This window comes from Meles meles, chromosome 18 (genome assembly GCF_922984935.1).
Source record: "Meles meles chromosome 18, mMelMel3.1 paternal haplotype, whole genome shotgun sequence".
Taxonomy (NCBI): Eukaryota; Metazoa; Chordata; class Mammalia; order Carnivora; family Mustelidae; genus Meles; species Meles meles.
This window is the reverse complement of record NC_060083.1, coordinates 34,656,612-34,680,775: the sequence shown is the minus strand read 5'-3', so window position 1 is coordinate 34,680,775 and position 24,164 is coordinate 34,656,612. Positions and strand designations below refer to the sequence as shown.

Sequence of the window (24,164 nt, the reverse complement as noted above, 5' to 3'; positions counted from 1 at the left end):
TAAAGCTACTATAAACATCCATTTGCAGATTTTTGTAGGAACATAAGTTTTCAGCTCCTTTGGGTAGATATCAAGGAGCCCAGTTGCTTCTTCATATAGTAAGAAGATGTTTAGTTTTATAAGAAACCAACAAACTGTCTTCCAAAATGGCTGTTCCATTTTGCTGTCACAGGATCAATAAATTAGAGTTCATATCATTGGGAATGAGAGTTCCCGTGATCTATGTATTTGGAAACCTTTGGGAGATCACCCAGTCTTCTAGAATTGAGGCACTGATTTATCAGAACTGATTTAGTAGCATTTAAGGTAGGAAAACTGACCCTGTAAAAGCACTGTTTTTCTTCTGCTGTTTAAGGTGTTCTGTATTTTCCTAGCTAATGTTGACAGCAGAGCCTTGTTTTCTTACTGCCAAACAGTTCTCAAAGCTACTGTCCCCACTTTTGATAAGGAAAGGCAACAGTGGAGGTTGGGTGGCTTACAACATAAGAGAAACAGGGAATTCAGCGGACTTTGGATGAGCGTGCAAAGGTTGCTCAGCAGCTGCAAAAAATACTGGTGCTCCGAATTAGTAATTTACTTCCTTTCTAGCCAATGATTTTAGGGCAGATAAAAGTGTATTAAGTCTGTGATACTTTGATGACAAAAGCCAAGTGCCAGTGGTAATTGTGCAAGGTCTTCTGCACGCCAATAATTTCCTGTCTGTGGCTTCAGATCAAAATGTTGTGCAATTATCATTATATCAGTTTATAAGGCTTCCTTTGTTGTGTTCTGCTTGTCAACATGTAGAAGATATCCCCATAAAATGTTACCTTTTTTTTTTCACTTGAATCCGTAATAAGAATACCTTTTACTTTACCACACTTACATATATAGCTGAAACAAAAGTCTCAATGTAATACTTCCATTTTCCATATCATTGCATTGTTATTTAATATTCAGTTCTATTTCATTAAATATTTGGACCTAAAACTCACTAATGGGTCATGAACCACAGTTTGAAAAATACTATAAAAATCACTGCTTGTCAAGTAGCTCATCAGAAACAAATGAAAAATATCTTAATATTGTATTGTATTCCTAAACTTTCTGTTGTTGTTGAAAAAAATCACCATAGTGCCTCATCTGAAGTATCAATTGATCTGTGGTTGAGGATGCTGACAGTCTGTGAAAGTAGGGAAATTCCACTATGGTTACCCCCTCAACCATCTTGTCACAAACAACAGAGTCAAATCTTATAATCCATCTGTTAGGGATGGTTGTTTTTTACTTGTGTTTTCTTTTTCTGGCTTGTCTTTTCCTTAATTTATTTTTTAAAAAATATTTTTGCTGAAGCATAATGGGCACCCTATAAAGTGTAAAAATCTCAAGTGTATGACGTAATGAATTTCTATTAGTATCTTGTGTGTAATCACCCCTCCAAGACTCCATTGTACCAACTTTGTCCCAGTTAGCTACCACTCCCACCTTCACAATGGAACCACTCTTCTGACTTATATTAGCGTAGATTACTTTTGCCTGTTCTTGAACATCCTAATAAATAGATTCACCCAGTAGATACTCTTTAGTGATGAGCTGCTTTTGTTCATCATTTCACCTGACTCGTAAGATTTCCTGAGATGCCATGTTTCAAGAAGGAAGAATTGCTGGGTCAGTCTAAGTCAGTCCTACTTTTGTGGAGCTGACAAAAAAATCAAAAAAACAAAAAGCTGATTTTGGAATAATACAGCATTTAATTCTAAAAATGTAATTATCCTACTGTGATTGTAATCATCATTGCTATATTAAAAATTCACACCATGCTATACCTGTGGCTGGGGCAAGGTTGCATACAGAAAAGCAAGGTTGGAGCCTAGATTTAGCAGAATTCTAAATTAGCAACTGCAGACTTGAGTCTATCATAATAATATGGTGGGTTTACCATCCTAATTAAATATCATACAGGGATTATCTTAAAATCACGGAGAGAACACTGTAAATTCCCTAAAGTAAACTTTTCACAGTTTGGTTTCTTGCTAAATCAATTTGATGGATCGCAGCCCCCATTTTAACAAGTGAGAGAATAGAGTGGAAAATATCATAGTGAATTGTGTGTGCGTAAGTAATGTTTCACTTATACTGGAGTCATGATAGAAAAGGTGTTTCTCACTATATGTAGCAGTATGTACTCCTCTGTAAAACATTAGATACATACATTGAACAACTACAGTGTGTGGCATTGTGTTAGCTGCTCCAGTATATTATTAAAACAAAACTCAAGCCTGTCCCTCAAGGAACTTAAGGGTATTATGTAAAGAAAGGTATGTACACAAATAATTATAGTTTAAAAAACTGTAGCGTTGCATGATAAGGCCATAGTACTAACAGAGCTCAAAATATTTAGAGACGATTCCTAACAGACTTGGCATTTGAATGAGTTTTAAATGATATACAGGATTTTATCTGCTTAAGAAGTGGATGGAACGTGCTAAGAGAATTAGCATGAATAAAAATGTATATATATAATGTGATGGTAAGCAGAGAGTATCTAGTTTTTTTTAAAAGTTAGTACATGCAGATCAGTGAAGGGAGTTAGGCCTAAAAGGGCAAATATTACACTTAGAAGTTTATACTTTACTAGTCGTCAATGAAGAAGATTAGGGAGAATTTTATGACATGATCAAAGTAATTAGAAATGGTAATCTTGTAATAGTGTTAGTTATCTTGAAAGGGAATGAAACTGGTGGTAGGTAGCCTAGATAGTGGGCAAAGGAAAGAGTCCAAATACAGAATATTAAGAACTAAACTATGGTGAAGTTGAGGATAATGGGAAGGAATAGAGAGATAGATATATAATATTATGTATAATATATATAATAAGTATAATAAATATATAACATTATATATATATAACATATCTAATTATATGTAATATAATAAGTGTATTACCATTAAGACTTGCATTTGGGTGTAAGAACCAAGGGAGAATGAGTTAAAGATAACTGAGAGTTTTGATTCGGATGATTAATAATAGGTTGGCTGTCAGTAGAAGTAGGGAAATAAGTGAAGACGATGATAGTTGGATTTTAAAGAGTAAATTCAATATGCTGACAGGTGTAAATAATCAAAAAGCCATTGGAAATAAGGAATTGGACACAAAGGGGGATTTGGGAATGATCTGGAGAGGGATGGTTGAAGTGAGGCAGTGAACATGAGCACTCAGGGAGAACTTACAGAGAAAAAGGGAGAAAGGAGCAAACTTCGGGGGACCTCCCCTCTCCCATTTAAGAAGTGGAAATAAAATTAAGTCATTAGAAACAGCCTAAATATTCTGAAGGTTAGGTGAGATGGTGGGATATCAAAAACCTAGGGAAGAGAAAATTTCAAAGACAGATGGCTTAAGCAGTGTTACATGAAACAGAAAAGTTGATGGAGGGGTGCATTTATTTTGTCAAATGCTAGGTTAACTACTGACATTGAACATAATTATTTTCAAAATGTGGGGATGGGAGGAAAGATTATTAAGCAAATTATAAAGAAGTAAAGGAGGGAGCAAGAGAAAGGAAGGAGAAAATAAGGGAATATACAGAAACTTTAAGGAAAGGAGGAAATTGAATGGGTTTCTAATAGAAGGCTTTCATCTGGGGGTGGGGGGGTGGATTGACCTGAAACAGACATTATTATTCTGTTGAAGATGAGTTGAGTTTCAGAATGAGAACAGTGAAATAGTAGCTCTCCAGAGTAGAGTAGAAATGATTTACAATGTTATTTATGGTGTGTTTCAGAGGTTGGAATTTCAGAGGTTGGGGGACCTGAGGGTCACAAATGATTGTGGGAGAACCAGACAGGAAAGGAATGGAGAAAGGTAAGGGTACAGTCCAAGAACTGGAAGGAGGTTGGAAAACAGTTATCTGTCTGAATCCTTTGAGGTTAAATAGCAAAAATTCATTTCATCTGCTGCTTGCTTATCTGAAGCATATTCAAACTCTTATTAACATATGACTGAGCACAGAGAGGCTTTTCACAGAATTCACAGGTACCATCTATGACCAGTTCTCTGGCTGTAAGTTTTCACTGCTGAGCCCAAAATAGCAATAGAATTATAACACATATTGTTTTGTTTTGTTTTTAAATCATAGTTTGTTCTGTGATTGTTCAAGCCTAGTGTTTTGCCTCCTAAAATGATACCATGATGCGCCTTTTTCTAGATGATTTGCCACCATGTTTTAAGCTCAAAAGTTTTTAATCGCATCCCTAAAATCCCTATCTATAATTTCACTTAGTTAAAAAAAAGGAAAAAAACATATATATATATATATATATGTTTATATATATATATATGTATATATATATGTTTATATATATATATATATAAAATTAGCTCTGTTATCTAGATTCTTATTTAAACTTTTGAATTATTTCACATTTAGGTAGCATGCAAGATAACAATAGGCTTACCTGAATATTGAGTAGCAGTGTTTCCCAGAAGACTTTGTATTTGCAGACATTAGTCCAGTGAGGTGCCACAAAATAAATAAAGGTGGGACACCTGGGTGGCTCAGTGATTAAGCCTTTGTGTTTGGCTCAGGTCATGATCTCAGGGTCCTGGGATCGAGCCCCCGAATCAGGCTCTCTGCTCAGCAGGGAGCCTGCTTCCCCCTCTCTCTCTGCCTGCCTCTATGCCTACTTGTAATCTCTGTCTGTCAAATAAATAAACAAAATCTTTAAATAAATAAATAAATAAAGGTGTAGTGGTCAAGGGTATGGTCAAATAACTTGAGGAAAAGTAACAAGTTACTAAATTTTATTTCCTTTGGGGATATTAAAAATGCTTGTTAGCATATTAAGGATGTTGGAAGCCCTATAGGAAAGAAGTTCATTTTTTTCTAAATCCTAACATTTCTCAAAATTACCTGACCACAGGGTCCGCTGCCATCATCACCACCACTCAGTTTGGCTTTTGTGCAAACCTAGTTAATACCCTTTAGAACATACTTTGGGAAATATTGTTACATTTGAAAATGTCCTAAAAACTAATCCTAAACAGTATAAGAATGAATTTTATGAGTGTGTGTTGAGTACTCAAGAAAGAGTAACAGAGACAGATGAAGATGATGTGATGACGTAAATTGTGAAACAAATAGATACTCAAAGGTAACTGGCAGGACCAAAGGAAACAGTAGCAGGAAAAATATTTCTCCCCCAAAATTGATGAATGGCTCCTACTTCAGTTATGCTAGGATTTGGAAATCCAACCTGAATTTATCGTATTTATTCCATCATGATTTCTCTTGGGCAGTTAGTAAAAATCGAACTAACGTCAGACTTCTGTGGGAATTTTGGGGTGGCCACTTATTAGCTGTGAAACCTTCCATAAGCTGCTAACCTGAGCCTGTTTCCTCCTCTGCTAAATGGAGACAAGGTTATAGGAAGGATATAGTATTGAATGTATGTGGCCCTTAGCAGTGTGTCTGCACATACTAAGTTCGTAATAAATGTGATACCATTAATTTATTTTTAAGATTTTATTTGTGTATTAGAGAGAGTGAGAGTGTGTACAAGTAGGGGTGGAGGGAGGGAGTGGGAAGGACAGAGAAAGAGGGAGGAGTAGGCTTCTGCTGTGCAGCGAGCCCATTGTGATCTGGGGTCATGATCTGAACCTAAGGCAGAAGCTTAACCACCAGGCACCCCTATCATTAATTATTTTTATTACCTTTTGTCACTCTGCATTCATCTCTCCTTTTCAAAAGGCTCTGCCTTAAGCCTATACTTATAAAGCAATCACTTTCTCCACGTAATCCTTTAAATTATATTTTCTATACTTTTTTTTTTAGTTCTGTTGTAATTTATACATACAAGATGGCTATAATTAGACTTGGATTTTTATCTCTGATTAGATTGTCATTGTTTTTTTTAACCTTATAATTGACTGTCAGAGAGATCATGCTAGCAGTAAGAGAAGAGGAATTGCCATCTCTGCTATTTTGTCGTGGTGGTTGTTCACTTGTGCCTGAATTATTAATATTACCTTCAATCCACAGTTCTGTGCATGAATCTTTGTAACCTGCTTGGCTGTTAACATTGCATTTCATATAGTTAAAACAAGGTGTGGAATCAATCAGTGACCTTTACTGGGTTCACATAAACTCTCTTGGTTGATAACGTCCAGTGTTTTGCTAGCCTCAGATGCCATGTACATGAGGTGGATATTTTGGAGGAGTAATTAATGTTGATAACTCATAAAGTCTTTTTTTTTATTTTTTGAATTTTTTAAATTAATTATTTTTATTAACATATAGTATATTATTTGCCTCAGGGGTACAGGTCTATGAATCGTCAGGCTTACACACTTCATAACACTCACCATATCACAAACCCTCCCCAATGTCCATAACCCAACCATCCTCTCTCTACACCCCCTCTCCCCCCAAGCAACCCTCAGTTTGTTTTGTGAGATTAAGAGTCTCTTGTGGTTTGCTTCCCTCCCGATCTCATGAAGTCTTTTTGACATCATAAACACAATTGTAGAATTTGGCTTTAAGGGAAATTATATTGTTAAAATTGATGACATAAAGGTGACAACAAGGTATGTATACCTTATAATCATCTAGATTCTGTTATAAATAAAAGCAGTGCAAACTCAAGCTTAAATCGAGTTACCCCAGATTGCTTTAACATTCTCTTTCATCTAATCAGATGACTCCAAAGTAACAAAATAAATTAGGTTATTAAAATGCAAAAGCTTAACACTCGTCAAAAAGGGTTTTTATGCTAGTTCTCATAATTAGCATCTAATGCATAACTTTTTTCTTATATTTTAATGTTGACAGCTTCTTCCCTGTGATTCCTTAGAGGCAGATGAAATAGAAAGGCTTAAGCATGAAAGAAATGATGCCTTAGAGGAAGTGAATACGCTCAAGGTAATCTCTAATTTCGCCTCCTTACGTTTTGTTGAGAAGAAAGAAATGGAAAAATATTATTATAAATTATCAAATATTTGATATTGTTTGTGTTCATATTAATACCAAATATTTTATAATTCATTTATTCAGGAGACCTTTAAAGAGTCCTTTTTTTTTTTTCTTGGTTTACGTACTTTTATTTCCCAATACCCATGTAAGACTCAGTGTAGACAGTGGTGTTTGGTGATTCATACCTGCGAATCTGGCTACTTCTCACACCATTTTGTTCTCGTGTTGGTGGCAAAGATGAGAAACCAACAAAGATTAGATGAGTCAACAAAGCAAGCCATGACAATTTTGAATCCTTAAATGTTCACTGGGAAATACATTTTTTCATGTTCATAGGCATGTTTCAGAGGCCTCTCATTTTGGTAATATAATTTGGAATTAAGAATACGATTAAGAGAAAAAGACACTCAGCGTCCCCAAATATACTTTAAGATTTTGGTTCTCTTCTATATATTTTCATTCTGTTTTTAATAGGATATTAAATTTAAATTATACTGTAATTTTCACAGAAATCCATTGTATTTTTCAAGTCTTCAAGAAAAGCTGTATAAACTATTTGATTTACCCTTAATTCACTATAGGAATACTTTTTTTCAATTATTTTAAATTATTTTCTGAAATAAGTAAAATTCTCTGTTTATTTACTTAATTTTTATTAAGGCAAAATCTTTATACCTCCCCAAAAAAGGAAGAAATTTCCTTCCTGCCTTAGTTTTTAAATTCCAACCCCTAGAGGAAGCCATTGTTAAACACACCTTGTTTAGCCGTTCAGAGACTTTTCTCTCTATAGCCAATTATATTTCTAAAAATAAATGTATATATGCATTTTAAATCTCTTTACACTGAACACTTTTTTACAGCTTGCTTCTTATTTCTTTTTTCTCTTTGTTGGCCTTATATCTTGGGTTACTTTTCGAGTTAATATGTGCAGATCTGCCAAAATCTTTTTTTTTTTTTTTAAGGATTTTATATATTTATTTGTCAGAGGGAGAGAGAGAGACTGAGCCAGCAGAGTGAGCAGCAGGCAGTGGGAGAAGAGCCCAATGCAGGGCTCAATCCCAGGACCCTGGGATCATGACCCGAGCCAAAGGCAGATGGTTAACTGACTGAGCCACCCAGGTGTCCCCTGCCAAAGTCTTCTTAATGGTTCTCCTATCATCCAGTGTTTCTGTCCTAGATTATCGAGCCAGCTCCTTTTTTTTTTCTTTTAAGATTTTATTTATTTATTAGAGAAAGTGAGAGAGCACGCACGCATGCATGGGAGGGGGGTGGGGGGGCAAAGTAGAGGGAGAGAATCCTCAAGTAGACTCCCCGCTGAGCAGCAAAATAGATGTAGGGCTTGATCCTAGGACCCTAGGGTCATGACCTGGGCTGAAGGCAGACTCTTAACCGGCTGAACTACCCAGGCACCCCTAGCCAGTTCCTTAATGATGAATATTTAGGCTACTTCCGGTTTTCCTCTACCTAAAATAAGTCCATTATAGATAGCTTTGTAGATGTATCTTGGGGCAATTTGTAAAGTTGAAAATGTACAAACTGAATACATTTCTGAAAGTAGAATTGCTTTGTCAAAGGATATGGACACATAAAATTTTATACACGTAACTAAGTTACCCTTCAAAAGGCTTTACCAATTCATGTTCCTTCCAAGTGTGTATGAACATTCCATTACTAAAGGAATATTTTATAGACTTTTTTTTACAACTTTGAAACCACTTCTACAATTTTTGTTATAATACTTGAGAATAAAAATGAAAAAACATAAATTCAGTTTTAAGAATAAATTGACAATAATTTCCTCATATTCTCTTTGAAAACATCTCCAATGATGGCTGTCTTGGTAAAATAGCATTTTATATAGTCCGTCTCTGCATAAGCCATTACATTTTATGGTTCATCAGAACTTTTAGAGGTGCCTGGGTGGCTCAGTCGGTTAAGCAGTGGACTTTTGATTTTGGTGTGGAGCCTGCTTAAGATTCTTTGTCTCTGGGGCGCCTGGGTGGCTCAGCGGGTTAAAGCCTCTGCCTTCAGCTCAGGTCATGATCCCAGGGTCCTGGGATCGAGCCCCGCATCGGGCTCTCTGCTTGGCTGGGAGCCTGCTTCCTCCTCTCTCTCTGCCTGCCTCTCTGCCTACTTGTAATCTCTATCTGTCAAATAAATAAATCTTAAAAAAAAAAAAAAAAAAAAAGATTCTTTGTCTCTCCCTCTCAAAAGAAAAAAGAAAAAAAAAAAACTTTGGTGGCTCTCAGATCTTTTCATTTTCTTAATGTATATCATTGTTAATGATATATTGCAGTTTTATTTAAATATCAGTATTATTAGAATTTTAAGTTGAAATTGCATTTATGTAACATTTAAACAGGGCTCTCTTAAAGAGCTCTTAAATAAATCAGGGTTCACACTTAAAGTCTATGTCATGTAACTAAACATGTTCTAATGTGACAGGACCTGAAATCCCAGATACAGCATATTCTGTATTTTATAATTTCCTTTACCCACAAACCTGTTGGCTGAGAACCACTTGGTTTGCCATGTAGAAGAGTGTACACAGCCAGAAATACTTCTTCAAGATAACATGTGTACCTTCAGTATTTCTACTTGTCTTACACACACACAGATAACAGAGGTTGTTCCATGAAGTTCATAGAGGGCGTAGGTGTTCTCTCATCACTTGTGACATCTCTATTCTTCATGCCTGATTTAAGGCTCAAATAAAAATGAAACCAATATCATTTGATGGCAGTGGCTAATTTTTTATTGGACGAGAGTTATTTTTTTTTAAAGTGCTGTGGGCTTTATTTAACTTAAAGCCTTTCTGCAAAGTTCAAGATTGCTACTGCTTTGCAAAGCTGAATGAAAATAGATGTATTTTCCATTTACAGATGCAAAAAAACTAGGACACAGAGTGAAGGTGACTTGCTAGAGCATAAAAGCATGAGAGCCAGCAGTTTCTTGGCTCCTGGTCTGTGGCAGATTCATTAGATTGCTATATTAAATTCATCTTCATATACCTTCATTTCATATCTTAGATAAGAATGAGCTGAAATATACCAGGAAACAGAATGCTTCTTATAAACATTGCAGTATTGCCATGAATATTTACCACTCAATTTAATCTTCAAGCAATTCTTCTGCTCTAGTTTATAGTAAAATTGTCCTTACATTACTCTTAGTATTTCTGATTTGATCAATAAAATGTGGATTTATTTATGATATGTTTTTAAAAAGATGAATATTTTAGGGTATGTCCTTAAGTTTTAATCTCAAACATAATATTTAATTTACATGTGTGATATTATTTATTCTATGATAGTAACTATTATTTTATATTTTGGTTACATTAGTCATATCTTCATTTGTATGGATAATCTTCCAAGCACAAGGTGAATTAGAAAAACAGTAGCCAGTCCAATTTCATATGTCCTCTTTAGTGTGCTAAGAGACCTTTACTTCTAAGTTGTGATAATCATCCTCTTCAGTTTGGAAGCTCTTTGGTGATGATTGCTATTGCCCAAAATTTAGTTAGTATTTACACATTTTCATCCTGACTGAATTATTTTGGAGCTCAGATTTTGAGATGATACAAAATGACTAATCAAAGTAACAGAAAATACTTTTACATCACAATTGTACTGTAGATAATTACTTTTAAATGGTATGTATAAGGCCCAGAAAAGTGACTAAGAACTACATTTTCAGATTGTCACAATTGGATGTTTGTAGAATTTATAAATTTTTAAATAAGGCTCATTGATACTTCATAATTTGTTATTAATTCAGTGGTTTTTAAATATAGGAAAAGTTATTTGAATCAGAAAGGCAAAAGAAACAATTGGCAGAAGAACTCCAGAATGTGAAACAAGTAAGTGCATGTTTTGTGTGTGTGTGTGTGTGTGTGTGTGTGTGCACGCGCACGCGTGTGGACGCGTGCTTTTGTTAATGTGGGTAAACAGCAGTGACCCTGTATATGTCCTGGACCTTACAGATCTGAATACTATAGTATAAAATAGCGTAAGTCTTAAAAGCAATCACTTTCAGAGCTATCTGTACTGAAGTCTTGCTACTATAGAAATTGCTTTCAAAAGCAGATACCCATGGTTATCGGAAGCAAATGATCAATCTCACTGCTTTTCTATTCTTTTTTCTTTCTTTTACTTTTCCTTTCTCTTTTCTTCTGTTACTCATACCTGACTATATTACAGAAAAAATAAAACAAAAAAAGAAAACCTCCAAGGCAGAGCATTTTTTACTGTTACTTTTTAATACTAAAAAGTAATTTATTTTTACATCATTCTTCACAGAATTTTTGGTCACTTGCAACAAAATAAATACAATGGCATTATAAAAATAGATATACAAATAAACAAAATATTGATAAGGGTAGAAAGATAAAAAGAACATAGCTAGAGAGCAGTGGCAGTCACCTGATTTTGAACTGCCCAAACATTATCTCCCCAGAAAACATAAAGTCAACATAGCAAGTAAAATCATATAGGACTCATACCTTTAATATGACTGTGACATAAAATGCCACATCCTTCAAAGTACATATAAATAGAGTAAAAAAATTTCAACAAAGTCCTGCAGCCTTCCTGCTAATGGAAGTTGGGATACAAAGAACAGAGGTGGTAAGCTTTCAGTGACTCTGAAAAAGATCAGGAAAAAACAAAGCAATTAGATGAAGTACAAACACAATCACCTCCAAAAAGAAAATGCAACAATGAATGCCAGAGTATAAGCAGATCAGTATTGAGTGGTTCTCAGGACTTGAGAAAGTGTGCAACCAGAAGTGGCAGCCTTAGAAAATAATTGCTTCTGGGGAATAACCAAATGAACAGAAACAGGGTAGCATCCTTTGGAGATTAAGCAATAAGGAAATAAGAGGGGAAAATTAAATATCTTGCAAAAATGAAAGAGAAACAAGACATACCATTCCTCACCTGCCCTCACCATGACTTCAACAGCATGATCCATGAAGACACTGCACAGAAGAGCATGCTGTTGAACTAAGAACTTTTTCTCTGCAAGGGAAAAATATGGAATAGGAAAAAATAAATAATCTGTCCCCCTTATTATAAAACAACTGAAAAATCAGACAGTATGAATTAAAGCTTTCCTTCTAACGAAAACTCTCCAAAACAATTCAACCACAAAGCTAAAGAAAACTAACACAACACTCCAAATTCAATTAAATATCCTCAAACAAAGCATTTGGCACTAAAGAAAAACACCTTAAACAAATTTTTTAAAAACTAAGAATAGAAATATTTTTAAAATGCAAGAAGAAATAAAATGAGAGTTGGTAAAACTTAGGGAAGAAATAGAAGAAAAAGATAAAAGCATATCAGAAATGAAAACGAAGTTTGTAAGTTGTCCAAGAAATTATACAAATGAAAAGGCATCAAAAACAACAACAAAATACCATAAGCAGGGAAATGATATTGAAATAAGGAAATAAAAGAGTTTCCTGAAGAAGTAAAACAACTAAACAACACTAATATTTAGAACTATAATCCATGAAAACATTCCAGAAATAAAAGAAGACTTGAATCTATTAATGAGTACTAAGTAATCTGACCTAGAAAGATCAACTCTAGGACATATCCAGTAAACTTACTAGGCTTCAGAGATAGAACAGAAAATGAACAGTGTCTCCAAGTGAAAAGATCAGATGACTTACAAAGGCAATAGAATTTAACAGCATCAGCCTTATCAACACAACAAAGTAAGGCCATAGGAGAGTAACATTTTCAAGAAACTAAAGGAAAGAAAGTGTAAACCAAACTGTATACAGCCAATCTGACTTTCACATATCGAGACCCTGGAAAAACCATTGGAATGTGCCAGTATTCAGGAAATACTTTCCTGAAGAATTTCGGAGAGGATGAGTTTCATCCAGCCAAAAAATTACTCAAATAACTTTGTCCAGAGTTTCCCAGAGAGTGAGCATCTCACAGGTGTTATTTTATAGCAAAGACCAAAATAAGAGAGAGTTTGGAGGTAAAAGAATAACACGTTAACTGTACATATCAGACAAAAAAATCAAAAGATACAATTTATTTTAAAAAAATCAGAGGATAAAGGGTGGAGAAAAAAGAAGGAAATAAAATATAATTGTTTTGCTGTATAAGTAAAGGTATCATTTAAAACTGATGTCAAATAGTAAAAAATTAGGTAAAAATAGAGATTTCTGGCACTATAAAAATGTAATAATACAAAGGTAACCTATAGAATAAAAAGACAAATCTTCCCAAAGACCAAAAGAATTTTTTTAAAGATTTTATTTATTTATTTGACAGAGATCACAAGTAGGCAGAGAGGCAGGCAGAGAGAGAGGGGGAAGCAAGCTCCCCGCTGAGCAGAGAGCCCGATGTGGGGCTCGACCCCAGGACCCTGAGACCATGACCTGAGCCAAAGGCAAAGGCTTAACCCACTGAGCCACCCAGGTGCCCCACCAAAAGAAATTTTTTAAAAAGCAAAAGGAACACACAAAATAAACCCATATAAATATAATATATCCACACAGTAATTTCAACAAAATATGACCAAATTGAGACCAAACAGAATAGTTATCTCAGTTAACATGAATGGGATTAACTCATCTATTAAAAGGTTGTCATAGGAAAATACAGTTTACCAAAACTGACCTCAGTAGAGATGGAAAGCTTAACAGACCAATTTCCATAAAAGAAATAAAGTTATCAAGAAACTACCCTCTAGAAAAAGACCAGGTCAGATGTTTCACAGAGAAATTTAACCAAACCTTTGACAGTCCCAAAACCACATAAATATCCTCTGAAGGGTTAAAAAAAAAAAAAAGAAAAAGAAAATTTCCATTTTTTTTTAAGCTAGTGTAACATTGATGACTAAACCTATAAAACCACACAAAAAAGGAAAATGCAATTAGACTAGAACAACAACTAGGGGCATATGAATTAGAAAAAATAAATAAAACTATCTGCTTGCAGATGACATAATAATAATCCAGAAACCCATAGACAATCAGTGATAAAACTAACTCAGTGACAAATTCACAAGCTAGTAAGATACAAAATTAATATACAAAACTCAGTTGCATCCATGTACATAAATAATAACCTGTTAGAAGTATTAACAGTTGAGAAGCCAAAAATGATGTAGAAAAATTGGCAAAAGACATTAATGGATACCCAAAAAACATTATAAAAATGTCCCTTAATTATATGAAAAGACCATCTTTCTCATAATAAGAGAAATACCAGTTAAAATCTACACTGTGATAGGACTTCCATCTTCTGGTAATGACAGAGGGAAACACTGGTGGATGACATCTTCTAACAGAAAACAGATTTTTAAAAACCTGGGCGTTATACAGTAAACAACTGCCAAAGGAATTGGAGAATGAACATAATCAGACAGACTGCTCCTCTGGCTGTAAGCCTGGAGCTAACAGAGTCTGACACTGGTGGAAATGGACCCACACTTCGAGTCACTTGGTATTCACAATTCACTGGGGAGAAGATGCTCATTATAATACATGGGGGTAGAATAAGGGAATATTTGAGGAAAAAAATGAATCTCAGCCCTTATGTCATACTCAAAAACTAACTGTGAATAGATTATAGATCTAAACATAAGAACTAAAATAATTAAATTCTAAAAAAACTTTTGTGACCTTGGCTTAAACAAAATCATTAAACTGTAACCTAAAATTAGTAAATTTACTTTATTGAAATTTAGGTAAATTCTACTTCAACAAAGGTTTGTCTGATTGTTGTTGTTTTTCTTTCTTTTTTCTTTTTTTTAAGAAAACCAAGCCAATATCATTTCTTATCCATCACATTAGCAAAAATTCAAAAGCTCGACAGTACTCTGTTGGTGAGGGTATTTCAAAATAGGCATTCTCATTGGGATTGCAAAATGGTACCACTATGAAGAACTGGTAGTTTTAACAAATCTACGTATTATTTACCCTTCTACCTGACAATCTCGCGTCTATGAATTTACCCTGAAGGTATACCTCTAATAATATTAAAATAGATATGCACAGTATTACAGTATTATTTGTGATTAAAAAATATTGAAAACTACTTTAATCTCTCTTGAGTAATATGGATTGATTTCCAGAAGATACTACTGAGTAAAAAAAAAAAAAAAAATTCAAAAGAATATAAATACTATGCAATATTTAATAAACAAGAGCAGTTATATATCTGCTTATCTTTTACAAAAGACACCAAAGGAAGGATAAACTACACAGTGATGAAACTGGTTATCTACAAAGTGGGTGGACAGACGGTAGATAAGATGTAGGAGAGACTGACACCTGTCTGAGAATGGCTTTTTATATAATTTTTACTTTGAGGTGCATGTTAATATGCAGCACATTCAAAAAACATAAGAGAAGCAATAAAGATAAGGAAGGGAGAATGAACTTAAAGATACAAGCAGACCAAAACAAATGAATCCATTTGTATTTCAAATGAGTGCCATGTCCATGCTAAAGAAAGCCAATTTAAGTAACTTATGAACACAGTATTTGTGTTCAGACTTTGACAGGTTGGGTTGAGTTGGAAAAGAAGTACAAACAAATCCTAAACCTTTTTTAGTATTTTTTGTTGTTTTAGTGGTAGAGACAAAGCAGTTCTTTTTTTTTTTTTTTAAGAGATTTTATTTATTTATTTGAGAGAGAGAGAGCTCAAGATGGGAGTCAGAGGGAGAAGCAGGCCCCCCCATAAGTGGGGCTGATGCAGGACTTGATCCTGAGGCTCTGCTCCTGGATCATGACCTGAGGTCAAGGCAGATGCTCAACCGACTGAGCCACCCAGGTGCCCATAGGCAAAGCGATTCTGAAACCCGTTTTGGATGTAGCATAGGTTTTAGCAGATGTGTTGATTGTCATTGAGAGCCAGAATCTCAATGAAAAAGCCTAGACATACAAAACAGAATGAAGGAAGTCACGAAAGAATCCTAAGGGTTGGACTGCAGTTTGGAGGTATTATTTCTGAAGTATCATTTCTAAAATATATATGTATATGTGCATATGAATGTACATGTGTACGTATCTATCTGTATGTTTGCATGTATGCATATATATACATATGTGTGTGTGTGTATATATGTGTGTGTGTGTGTGTGTATTTTCTTTTTTTCCCCATTCCCTCGCTCTGTCAGCTGTAAGAGCCAAGAAGCAGACAACCTAATAGCAGTGAGCACGTAGCATATCTAAGTGCCCAGTTATCATTCCCTACTAAAGGAACCCAGTTTCCTTGAAGAAATGACTAATTTAAGCACTGGTGGAGTGTAAGTACAAGACAAACTTGGAATGTCTCATTTTGCCAGAAAATAAGGAAGTGCTCAAAATGACGGAGTCTTGTCACAAGGAACAATCTTGAAGGGGGCTTCTGCTGGCCAAATCTGGAAAGACTTGAGTACCAAAATAATTAAATACAGTAATGAATTGCAGACCATTGAAATACAGTAATGAATTGCAGACCATAGTAATTCTTAAGTCCGTACCATTAGTAAATGGATTAATTAGTTAATTAATGGGGAGAAAGAAGAGCTCTTGCTCATTATAGACTCTTAAGTGCTGATGTAACTGCAGAGAGGCTGCCAGATTTGGGAAATCAGCATTTTGCATCTGTGTTCGTATAGACTGAATCAGGCTGGAGTCATCAGATGCTAAATCTAGGGGAAAATTTTGATGAAGAGCAGAGTATTTACATATTTACATGATTTTAAAGTAGCTCTCTATAAACTGCTTATTAATTGCTAGGGGAAAATAATAATTATACGTAGTGAGATAAGACAACACCTTGACTGGTGCTAAAAATTGATAGTACCAATGAAGAATAGATGGAGAATGTGACTCCAAATGTGGAACCCTGTAAAGGACTCATCACCTCTGTAGTAGTCCGGCTAAGAACATGTAACCTGAATCTAGCCATGAGGCAGCATTAGACAAACCCAAGATCAGAGATACTTTAATTTTTTTTTTTTTTGAAGTGGGGTGTGTGTGTGTGTGTATGAGAGAGAGAGAGAGAGAGAGAAAGAGAGAGACACAGAGGAGTATGAAAGAAAGGATTGTATTCTTCAAAAATATCATTGTCATTAAAAAAAGGAAGGAAGAAAGGCAATAAAAGGTCCCAGATTAAAAGAGCCTAAACAACAACAACAAAAAAATTTAAAAATTAAAAAAAAAAAAGAGCATAAACAGGGAATATAAATACAAGACCCGACTATAGTCGTTTGGATCCTGCCCTGAAATGGAAAAATGTTCTAAGCGGTATTATTGGGTCAAGTGATGAAATTGGAATACAGATGGCAGATTAGGTAAAAGTATTGAATCAGTGTTAAATTTCCTCAATTAGACAACTATACTATAGTTATGTGAGAATATACTCAGGAAAATACTGACGTTTTTAGGGGTGAAGAGCCATGATGTATGTAACTTACCCCAAGGTTAAGAAAAAGTGGTGTGTGTGTATATGCGTGGTTGTGTTTATGTATACACATCTGTATGCATGTGTGTGCGTGAACGTTTCTATTTACATGTGAGAGATTGAGAATATGCAGAATCTCAGCAGCCTCCAAGTATCAACGCCTTACAAGAAAGAATACTTTATTTCTCATTCACGAACGTGTTAGTGAAAGGATGCATCTGGTGAATGAGGTAAATCTGGGTGAAGGGTGTGAGGGTGTTCTTTGTACTATTTATTCCTAATTCTTGTAACTCTTGGGTACATTTGAAATTATTTCCAAATAAAAAGTTTTCAAAGTCCTGTATTTTTTGGCCAGTTTTCAGACTCATTAAGTATTTTTGTACTGTGTTGGTTTGCCTTGTTAGCTATTTTAATTCTGTACCTTCGACACCTGCATCAGTTCATATGGCCAGGATTTTTTTTTTACATATTTAGTGATTCTTTGCATCCTGAAAGTACACATTTTACATCTTTGTTTTACATTTAGAACATTTTTTTACATTTAGAACAAATTAGAGGGTGTGTTTTTTTCCTGCATTTAATTAAAATTTTCTTTTTTCCTAAATGCTTTGAGCTTAAAAGCTTTAGAATGCCAAGCATGCTTGACACAATAATTACATGAAAGACTGATTAAGAAATGAATCTAAAGAAAATTACGTTTTACTTTTTTTTTCCTTGCAATACCTACTTCTTCCACTTGAGGCCCTCCTGTATTTATTTCTCTGAATGGATTAGTTTCTATTAAGGAAGGTCAGGTCATCATGAATAATTATCTAAGACAAATCTGTATCAGAACTTAACAAGATTCAATAGGAAAGGATGCAACATTTATGAAAAAATAAACAGGAAGAGGAATCTTTTATGAGGAATGGTGAATTAGCATGAGGAGTAATATAGGAGATAATGGGCTTTGGAGTTAGACCACACAGGTTTATCCAGATCCTGCCTCCTCCTTTGCTCTTGACCTTGGGCAAGCTACTTCATCTCTTCAAGCCTCAGTTTTGTCATTTCTAAAATGAGCTTGATAACAGGATCCCTCACAAAACTGTCAGCAGCATTAAGATAAATAGTATAAATGCGTACAGTTTATAGTAAGCACTCAACAAATATAAACTATCATGGTCGTTACTATAAATAATAGAAAAAGAAATATTAGGTGCTGAAAAAAGATAGAACGATTTGTTTTAAGCATTTGATTTAGAGGAGGAAAATCTAATTCTGGCTGCAAGGATAATGAGACTTTTAATGGAGAGGATAACACGTACACGAACTGGGCCAGACATAGAAAGGAAAGAGCATTCCAGACAGAGGGCACTGCATGTAAATCATGTTGCCAAAGAAAAAGTCTTGTCTTGGGGCACCTGGGTGGCTCAGTTGGCTAAGTGTCCAACTCTTGATTTTGGCTCAGATAATGATCTCAAGGTCATGAGCTTGAGCCCCATGTTGGGCTCTGCACTGGGTGTGGAGTCTGCTTGAGATTCTCTTTCCCCCTCTTCCTCTGCTCCTCTCCCAACCCTCTCTTTTTGGGGGGGAAAAAAAAAAAGTCCTGAGAGTCAGAATAGGCCTTTTGCATACTAACTGTACTAATATTTGTTAGTATGTTTGTGTCTTCATGTCTAAAAGTATAATAATGATATCTGTGTTATAATTTGTTCATAGGAATCAAGAGTGCAGAGTTAAAACTGTTAGGAATATAGTAGGTTCCTCAAAAATAATACTTTTGATCTGTATTCTTTTATCATCATCATCATCAAAGGCCCAGGAACATAAGGGAGCTATGTACAGATGAAAAGTGTTAGAAAGTGATATTTGGGTGGGTATGTTGGGACCAAAGCATGTAGGTACTTGAATACCAGTCTAAGATTTCAGATAGAAGACTGCCTCTGAAGATATTTGATAAGGGGAAAAGATTATCAACTTGCTTAATCTACAATCTGATCCCTTTACCTCATACTCTGCATCTAGCTTCTTAGCCCTATTTTTTTTTTAACTGCAGAATTTTACCACTTTTCACCACTCCATCACTAGTCTAATCCACTGTCACCTGCTGCCTGTGTTTTAATGACATCTTCCTACCAAATCACCCTGCTCTTAACCTTTCCCCACCGCCATATGGTCTAGTCTAAACACAGCAGCCAGAAGTATCCTTTTAGAACTTAAGACAGGGGGTGCCTAGATGGCTCAGTTAAGTGTCCGACTCTTGATTTTTGGCTCAGGTCATGATCTCAGGGTCTTAGGATCAAGTCCCACATCAGGTTCCATGCTTGGTGCAGTCTGCTTGAGATTTTCTCTCCTTCCTTCTCTTCTCTGCCCCCGACTCATGCTCTCTCTCTCTCTCTCTCTCTCACTCTCGCTCTAAAATAAATACACAAATGTAAAAAAAAAAAAAAAAAAAAAAGAAAGAAAAAGCTTTAATTCCTTTTTTTAAAATACAAAGCTTAAGTTAGAGCTCTTTAGGGATTTCCATCTCAGACTTAAAGCCAAAATCCTACAAGTAAATATGACAGCCTTCAAGAGCCTACCTGATCTGTCATCCCCACACTCCTCTTACCTCAGCGACCTCATCTCTCATAACTCTCCCCTTCCCTTCCCTGTACAATCCAGTCACTGACCTTCAACCTTTACTGTGTGTAAAGTTTTGTGGTATTGCTTTCTTACATGTTACATGCTTGTCATGTTTTTGTCCTTGTATCTATCAATGAGAGCTAAGTTTCATATCTTTGATATGTTCATGGATTTGTATTAGAATAATATCTGACACAGAGTAGGAACTCAATATTTAATGAATAGATAAAGGGATGAATGAAGACTATCTGTACTTTTCTTTAAAATTTTATTCATTTACTTAGAGAGAGCACACATGCATGAATGGTGTAGAGGGGGAGAGGGAGAGGGAGAGGCAAACTCCCCACTGAGCAGGGAGTCCAATGGAGAGCTCCATCTCAGGACCCTGAGATCATAATCTGAGTTGAAGCACCCAGGTGCCCCCAAAAGATCTATACTTAAGAATATTTTTTTTAGAAGATTTTATTTTATTTTATTTTATTTTTTTAAAGATTTTACTTATTTATTTGACAGAGAGATCACAAGTAGATAGAGAGGCAGGCAGAGAGAGAGAGAGAGAGAGAGAAGCAGGCTCCCTGCTGAGCATAGAGCCCGATGCGGGACTCGATCCCAGGACCCTGAGATCACCACCTGAGCCGAAGGCAGTGGCTTAACCCACTGAGCCACCCAGGCGCCCTATACTTAAGAATATTAACAGTAGTTTGGGAAGTAACTGAAGATCAGAGAAGAGACTTCTGTAATAGTGTAGACCAACACTGTCCAATAGAGATAGAATGAAAGCCATCTTTGTATTGTTAATTTTCTAGTAGGCACATTTTTAAAACAATAAAAAGAAATAGGTGAAATTATTTTAGAACTATTTTATTTAGTCTAATACATCTAAAATATTGTTGAATATGCAATATTAAAAATTCATTAAAGAGATATTTTTACATTCTTTTCTCATACTGTATCTTTTAAGTCACTTACCATATCTTATTTTGTACACTAAATTTTCATTGGAAATACTGGATCTGTGTTAAGATTTAATAAGATTTGCAGTTGAAAAAAATAGATTCATATACCCAAATGTTCCAAACATATTTAAAAATTTTCTACTAACTGAATACCAATATGTGTCTTTTAATATTTGCATCCATAAGGATAAAACTATTCCATGTTTTTCTAAAAGACTTCATCTTTCAAGCAAAACTATTTCAAAAGTACATCTTTTCAAATTAAGTATATCACTAATTCTTAACACCATTACTATCCAATTCATAGTAGTGTGTACATTGAAAGCAACTCTAAATTTCAGTATCAGCTTAGCATACCTCCAGTTTTTCTTAGTTTTTGTAATATATATAACTATAATTAATAGCTGCATATTGATTTATGGTAGAAAAATGTTTAAAATCATTATTATTGATGTATATTTTTGGAAGTTTAAATATCAGTATAAATTGTTATACTTGTTCAGCTTCACAAGTAAGGTTTCCCTTTTCTTAGAGCTTTAAATTTAGCTCATTCATGTGCAGTGTGATAATGACTTTTTTTGTCTTTGATTATTGAATGTTAGGCAAGCATTCCTTCTGTTTTAAGAAAATTTTGATTTGAAATTAAAAGTGCAGTAAATCTTTGTAAAACTCTTCCCACAACGTGGGGCGCCTGGGTGGCTCAGTCGTTAGGTGTCTGCCTTCCTCTTGGGTCATGATCCTCAGGTCCTGGGATTGAGCCCCACAACGGGCTCTCTGCCCGGCAGGAGGCCTGCTTCTCCCTCTCCCACTCCCCTTGCTTGTGTTCCCTCTCTCGCTATGTCTTTCTCTGTCAAATAAATAAAGTCTTTAAAAAAAATTTTTTTTTCCACAACTCAGCCAAGGAGCATTAGCAAAGAACAAAGGATCATTAAATTCACTGTCTTCTAAACTTAGTAAAGAACCATAGAATTTGCACATGTATACTACAAGTTGTTAACAACTGTATCCATGATATTTTTAGCACAATCAGCTTCAAAAAGCTTTGCACAGATATTTTCCACATGTATGGTACAGTGGAATGAAGCAACAAGACAGTCTCTTGTTTGAAAATGTCAATAAATTTGAATTTTTGATCCAACATAGCTGGAGCACCATCCACTATGATAAACAGTTTTACTCATTATGCAGGTGAAATTCTTCTTCGAAAGGTGTTAAAGTTAAAAATATCTAGACCAAAGCTTGGTGTTTTAGGCTACCAGTTCACAACTTTTTTGTCATAAATTTGGAAGTCCTTTAAGATAATGCATGCATGACACTTGAATTGGGTAGTGTCTCCTGAAGAAAGGTACTCGTAATTTTCCAATTTTGAATCAATGGATTATTGGTGCTGTTAGAAAGTTCTTGTATTCATTAGGCATTTGTTTTGTGACGTAATTGAAGATCTTCCATTTTTGGTAAAATATCTCCTCTAGTCTTTTATCATAAATAAAATTACGATCTTGATATAAAAATAGTTTACTCTTTTGTGCAACAATCCAAGCCATTTTATAGCGAGCCAAAGTTACAAATGTTGAACATTTTACTTCTGATTTCAGGTGACAGATTTCATTTGTTCTTGTTTGACTATTAAGAGAAACCTTCTTAACAGATTTACCATGGAGGTGCAAAAATGTCTCTTAATATTGTTCACTTTTTATATATTTCAAAATTTTTGTCATGAGAGCTTTATAGATTGCAATTACATTTATCATGAAATTTGCAACATACTTTCTTCTATTCTCTGTTGTCCTGATTGTGTTACTAGTTAATTATCTGTATTTTGCACCAGAAATATGTCTTCAATTTAAATATATATTTTTCCATATCTGGTGTTTTAAATAGAAAAAATTAATTATATTCCAATAAAAATAAGCATTTCAATTTAAATACAAATCATAATTTACATTAACTATTACTGTAATTCATGTTGTTGCATAAAATATTCAGATAAGCCCACTATTAAATTGTTGCATTAAAAGTTTTAAAATAATTAATTCATTGGGAGTAACCAGATCAGTTTATGTATACTACTCAAATGATTTATATACCTATCAAACACTACAGTTCAACAACAATATCTTAAATGATGCAGTGATTAAAGTGAAACAGTTCTATCAAAACAACAAAGTTTTGTATAATAAAAAAAACATTTTTTACTTCATATTTTTAAATTTAAGTGCAAACTAAAATTAAATTTAAAATTCAGTTGACCAGTTGTACTTCAAAGAGCTCAGTAGCCACCTATAGCTGGTGGCTACCACAGTGGGCAGTGCAAATCTAGAATTCTGTGTTCTTGCTACTCAAAATGTGGTCCAGGACTAGCAGTGTCAGTAACACCTGGAACTTAGAAATGCAGGGTCTCACATGCCTCCACAGACCTACTGGGTTACAGTCCATATCTAACAAGTCCCCAGGTGATTGTATACACCTGAAAATTTGAGGAGCATTCGTCCAGGTAATAAGCAATGGAGGGTTTAACCCGATAGTAGCAATAGAAATCCACCAACAAGGTCTGTATGAAAGATGCCATGAGGGTAAAGGCAACCAGACTTAACCATGATAGAAGATATAGTAATAGAGCAGTCAAGGCTTTGTACTGAAGCTGAGGGGCTGTGATTATTCATGCTGTAATGAATTCACAGTATTTATAATATTATTTAATGCATCCAGTTTAATAAAAATAATTTAAAATGTATGTATGTGTCTGTCATACAAACACATGCATACATAGTGGCATGACTGTGCCTTTCAGAAATGCACACTTGCAATAAAAAATACCCAAAATCAGCCCTAAAACTCTTCTTTATTTTTAAATATATTGACTATGAACACCATTCAGCTTCTCTTATGTATACAGAATATTATTCCATTTAAGAAGATGTCAGTGATACAGATGAATTGCTAATGAAAGAGTTCCTATGCTTTGCTGAAATTGCTAAAATTCTAACTTCTCAAGAATTAGTTTCTTTTTTCAGTTAGCAAAAGTCTTTAAAAATTACAAATAGAGAATGTGTATAACTCTTCCCTTAAAAACTTTTAAAAACCGGAAACTTGAGTTGTATGAAATTTGGCAAAGTTTCTTTCCCTGTTCTTGGTAACCTTTTGAAGGCCTTAACATGAAGTCAGCTCAGTACTAATTATTACACCATATAAATCCCTTAAATACATAGGTAACCTGATTATTAAAACATGGC

The 24,164-nt window shown here is 34.7% G+C and overlaps 1 protein-coding gene across 5 annotated transcripts in view; it reads left to right on the top strand.

Annotated features, from left to right (window-relative positions):
* The window catches only part of STXBP4 (syntaxin binding protein 4), a 160,040-nt gene that overhangs the window by 51,645 nt on the left and 84,231 nt on the right, over positions 1 to 24,164 (top strand). For all 5 annotated transcript variants that reach the window (XM_045984422.1, XM_045984424.1, XM_045984423.1 and 2 more), the window contains 2 exons: positions 6,807 to 6,896; positions 10,744 to 10,809. In XM_045984422.1, coding sequence (XP_045840378.1) covers positions 6,807 to 6,896; positions 10,744 to 10,809 — 156 coding nt within the window. The remainder of the gene's footprint in view (positions 1 to 6,806; positions 6,897 to 10,743; positions 10,810 to 24,164) is intronic.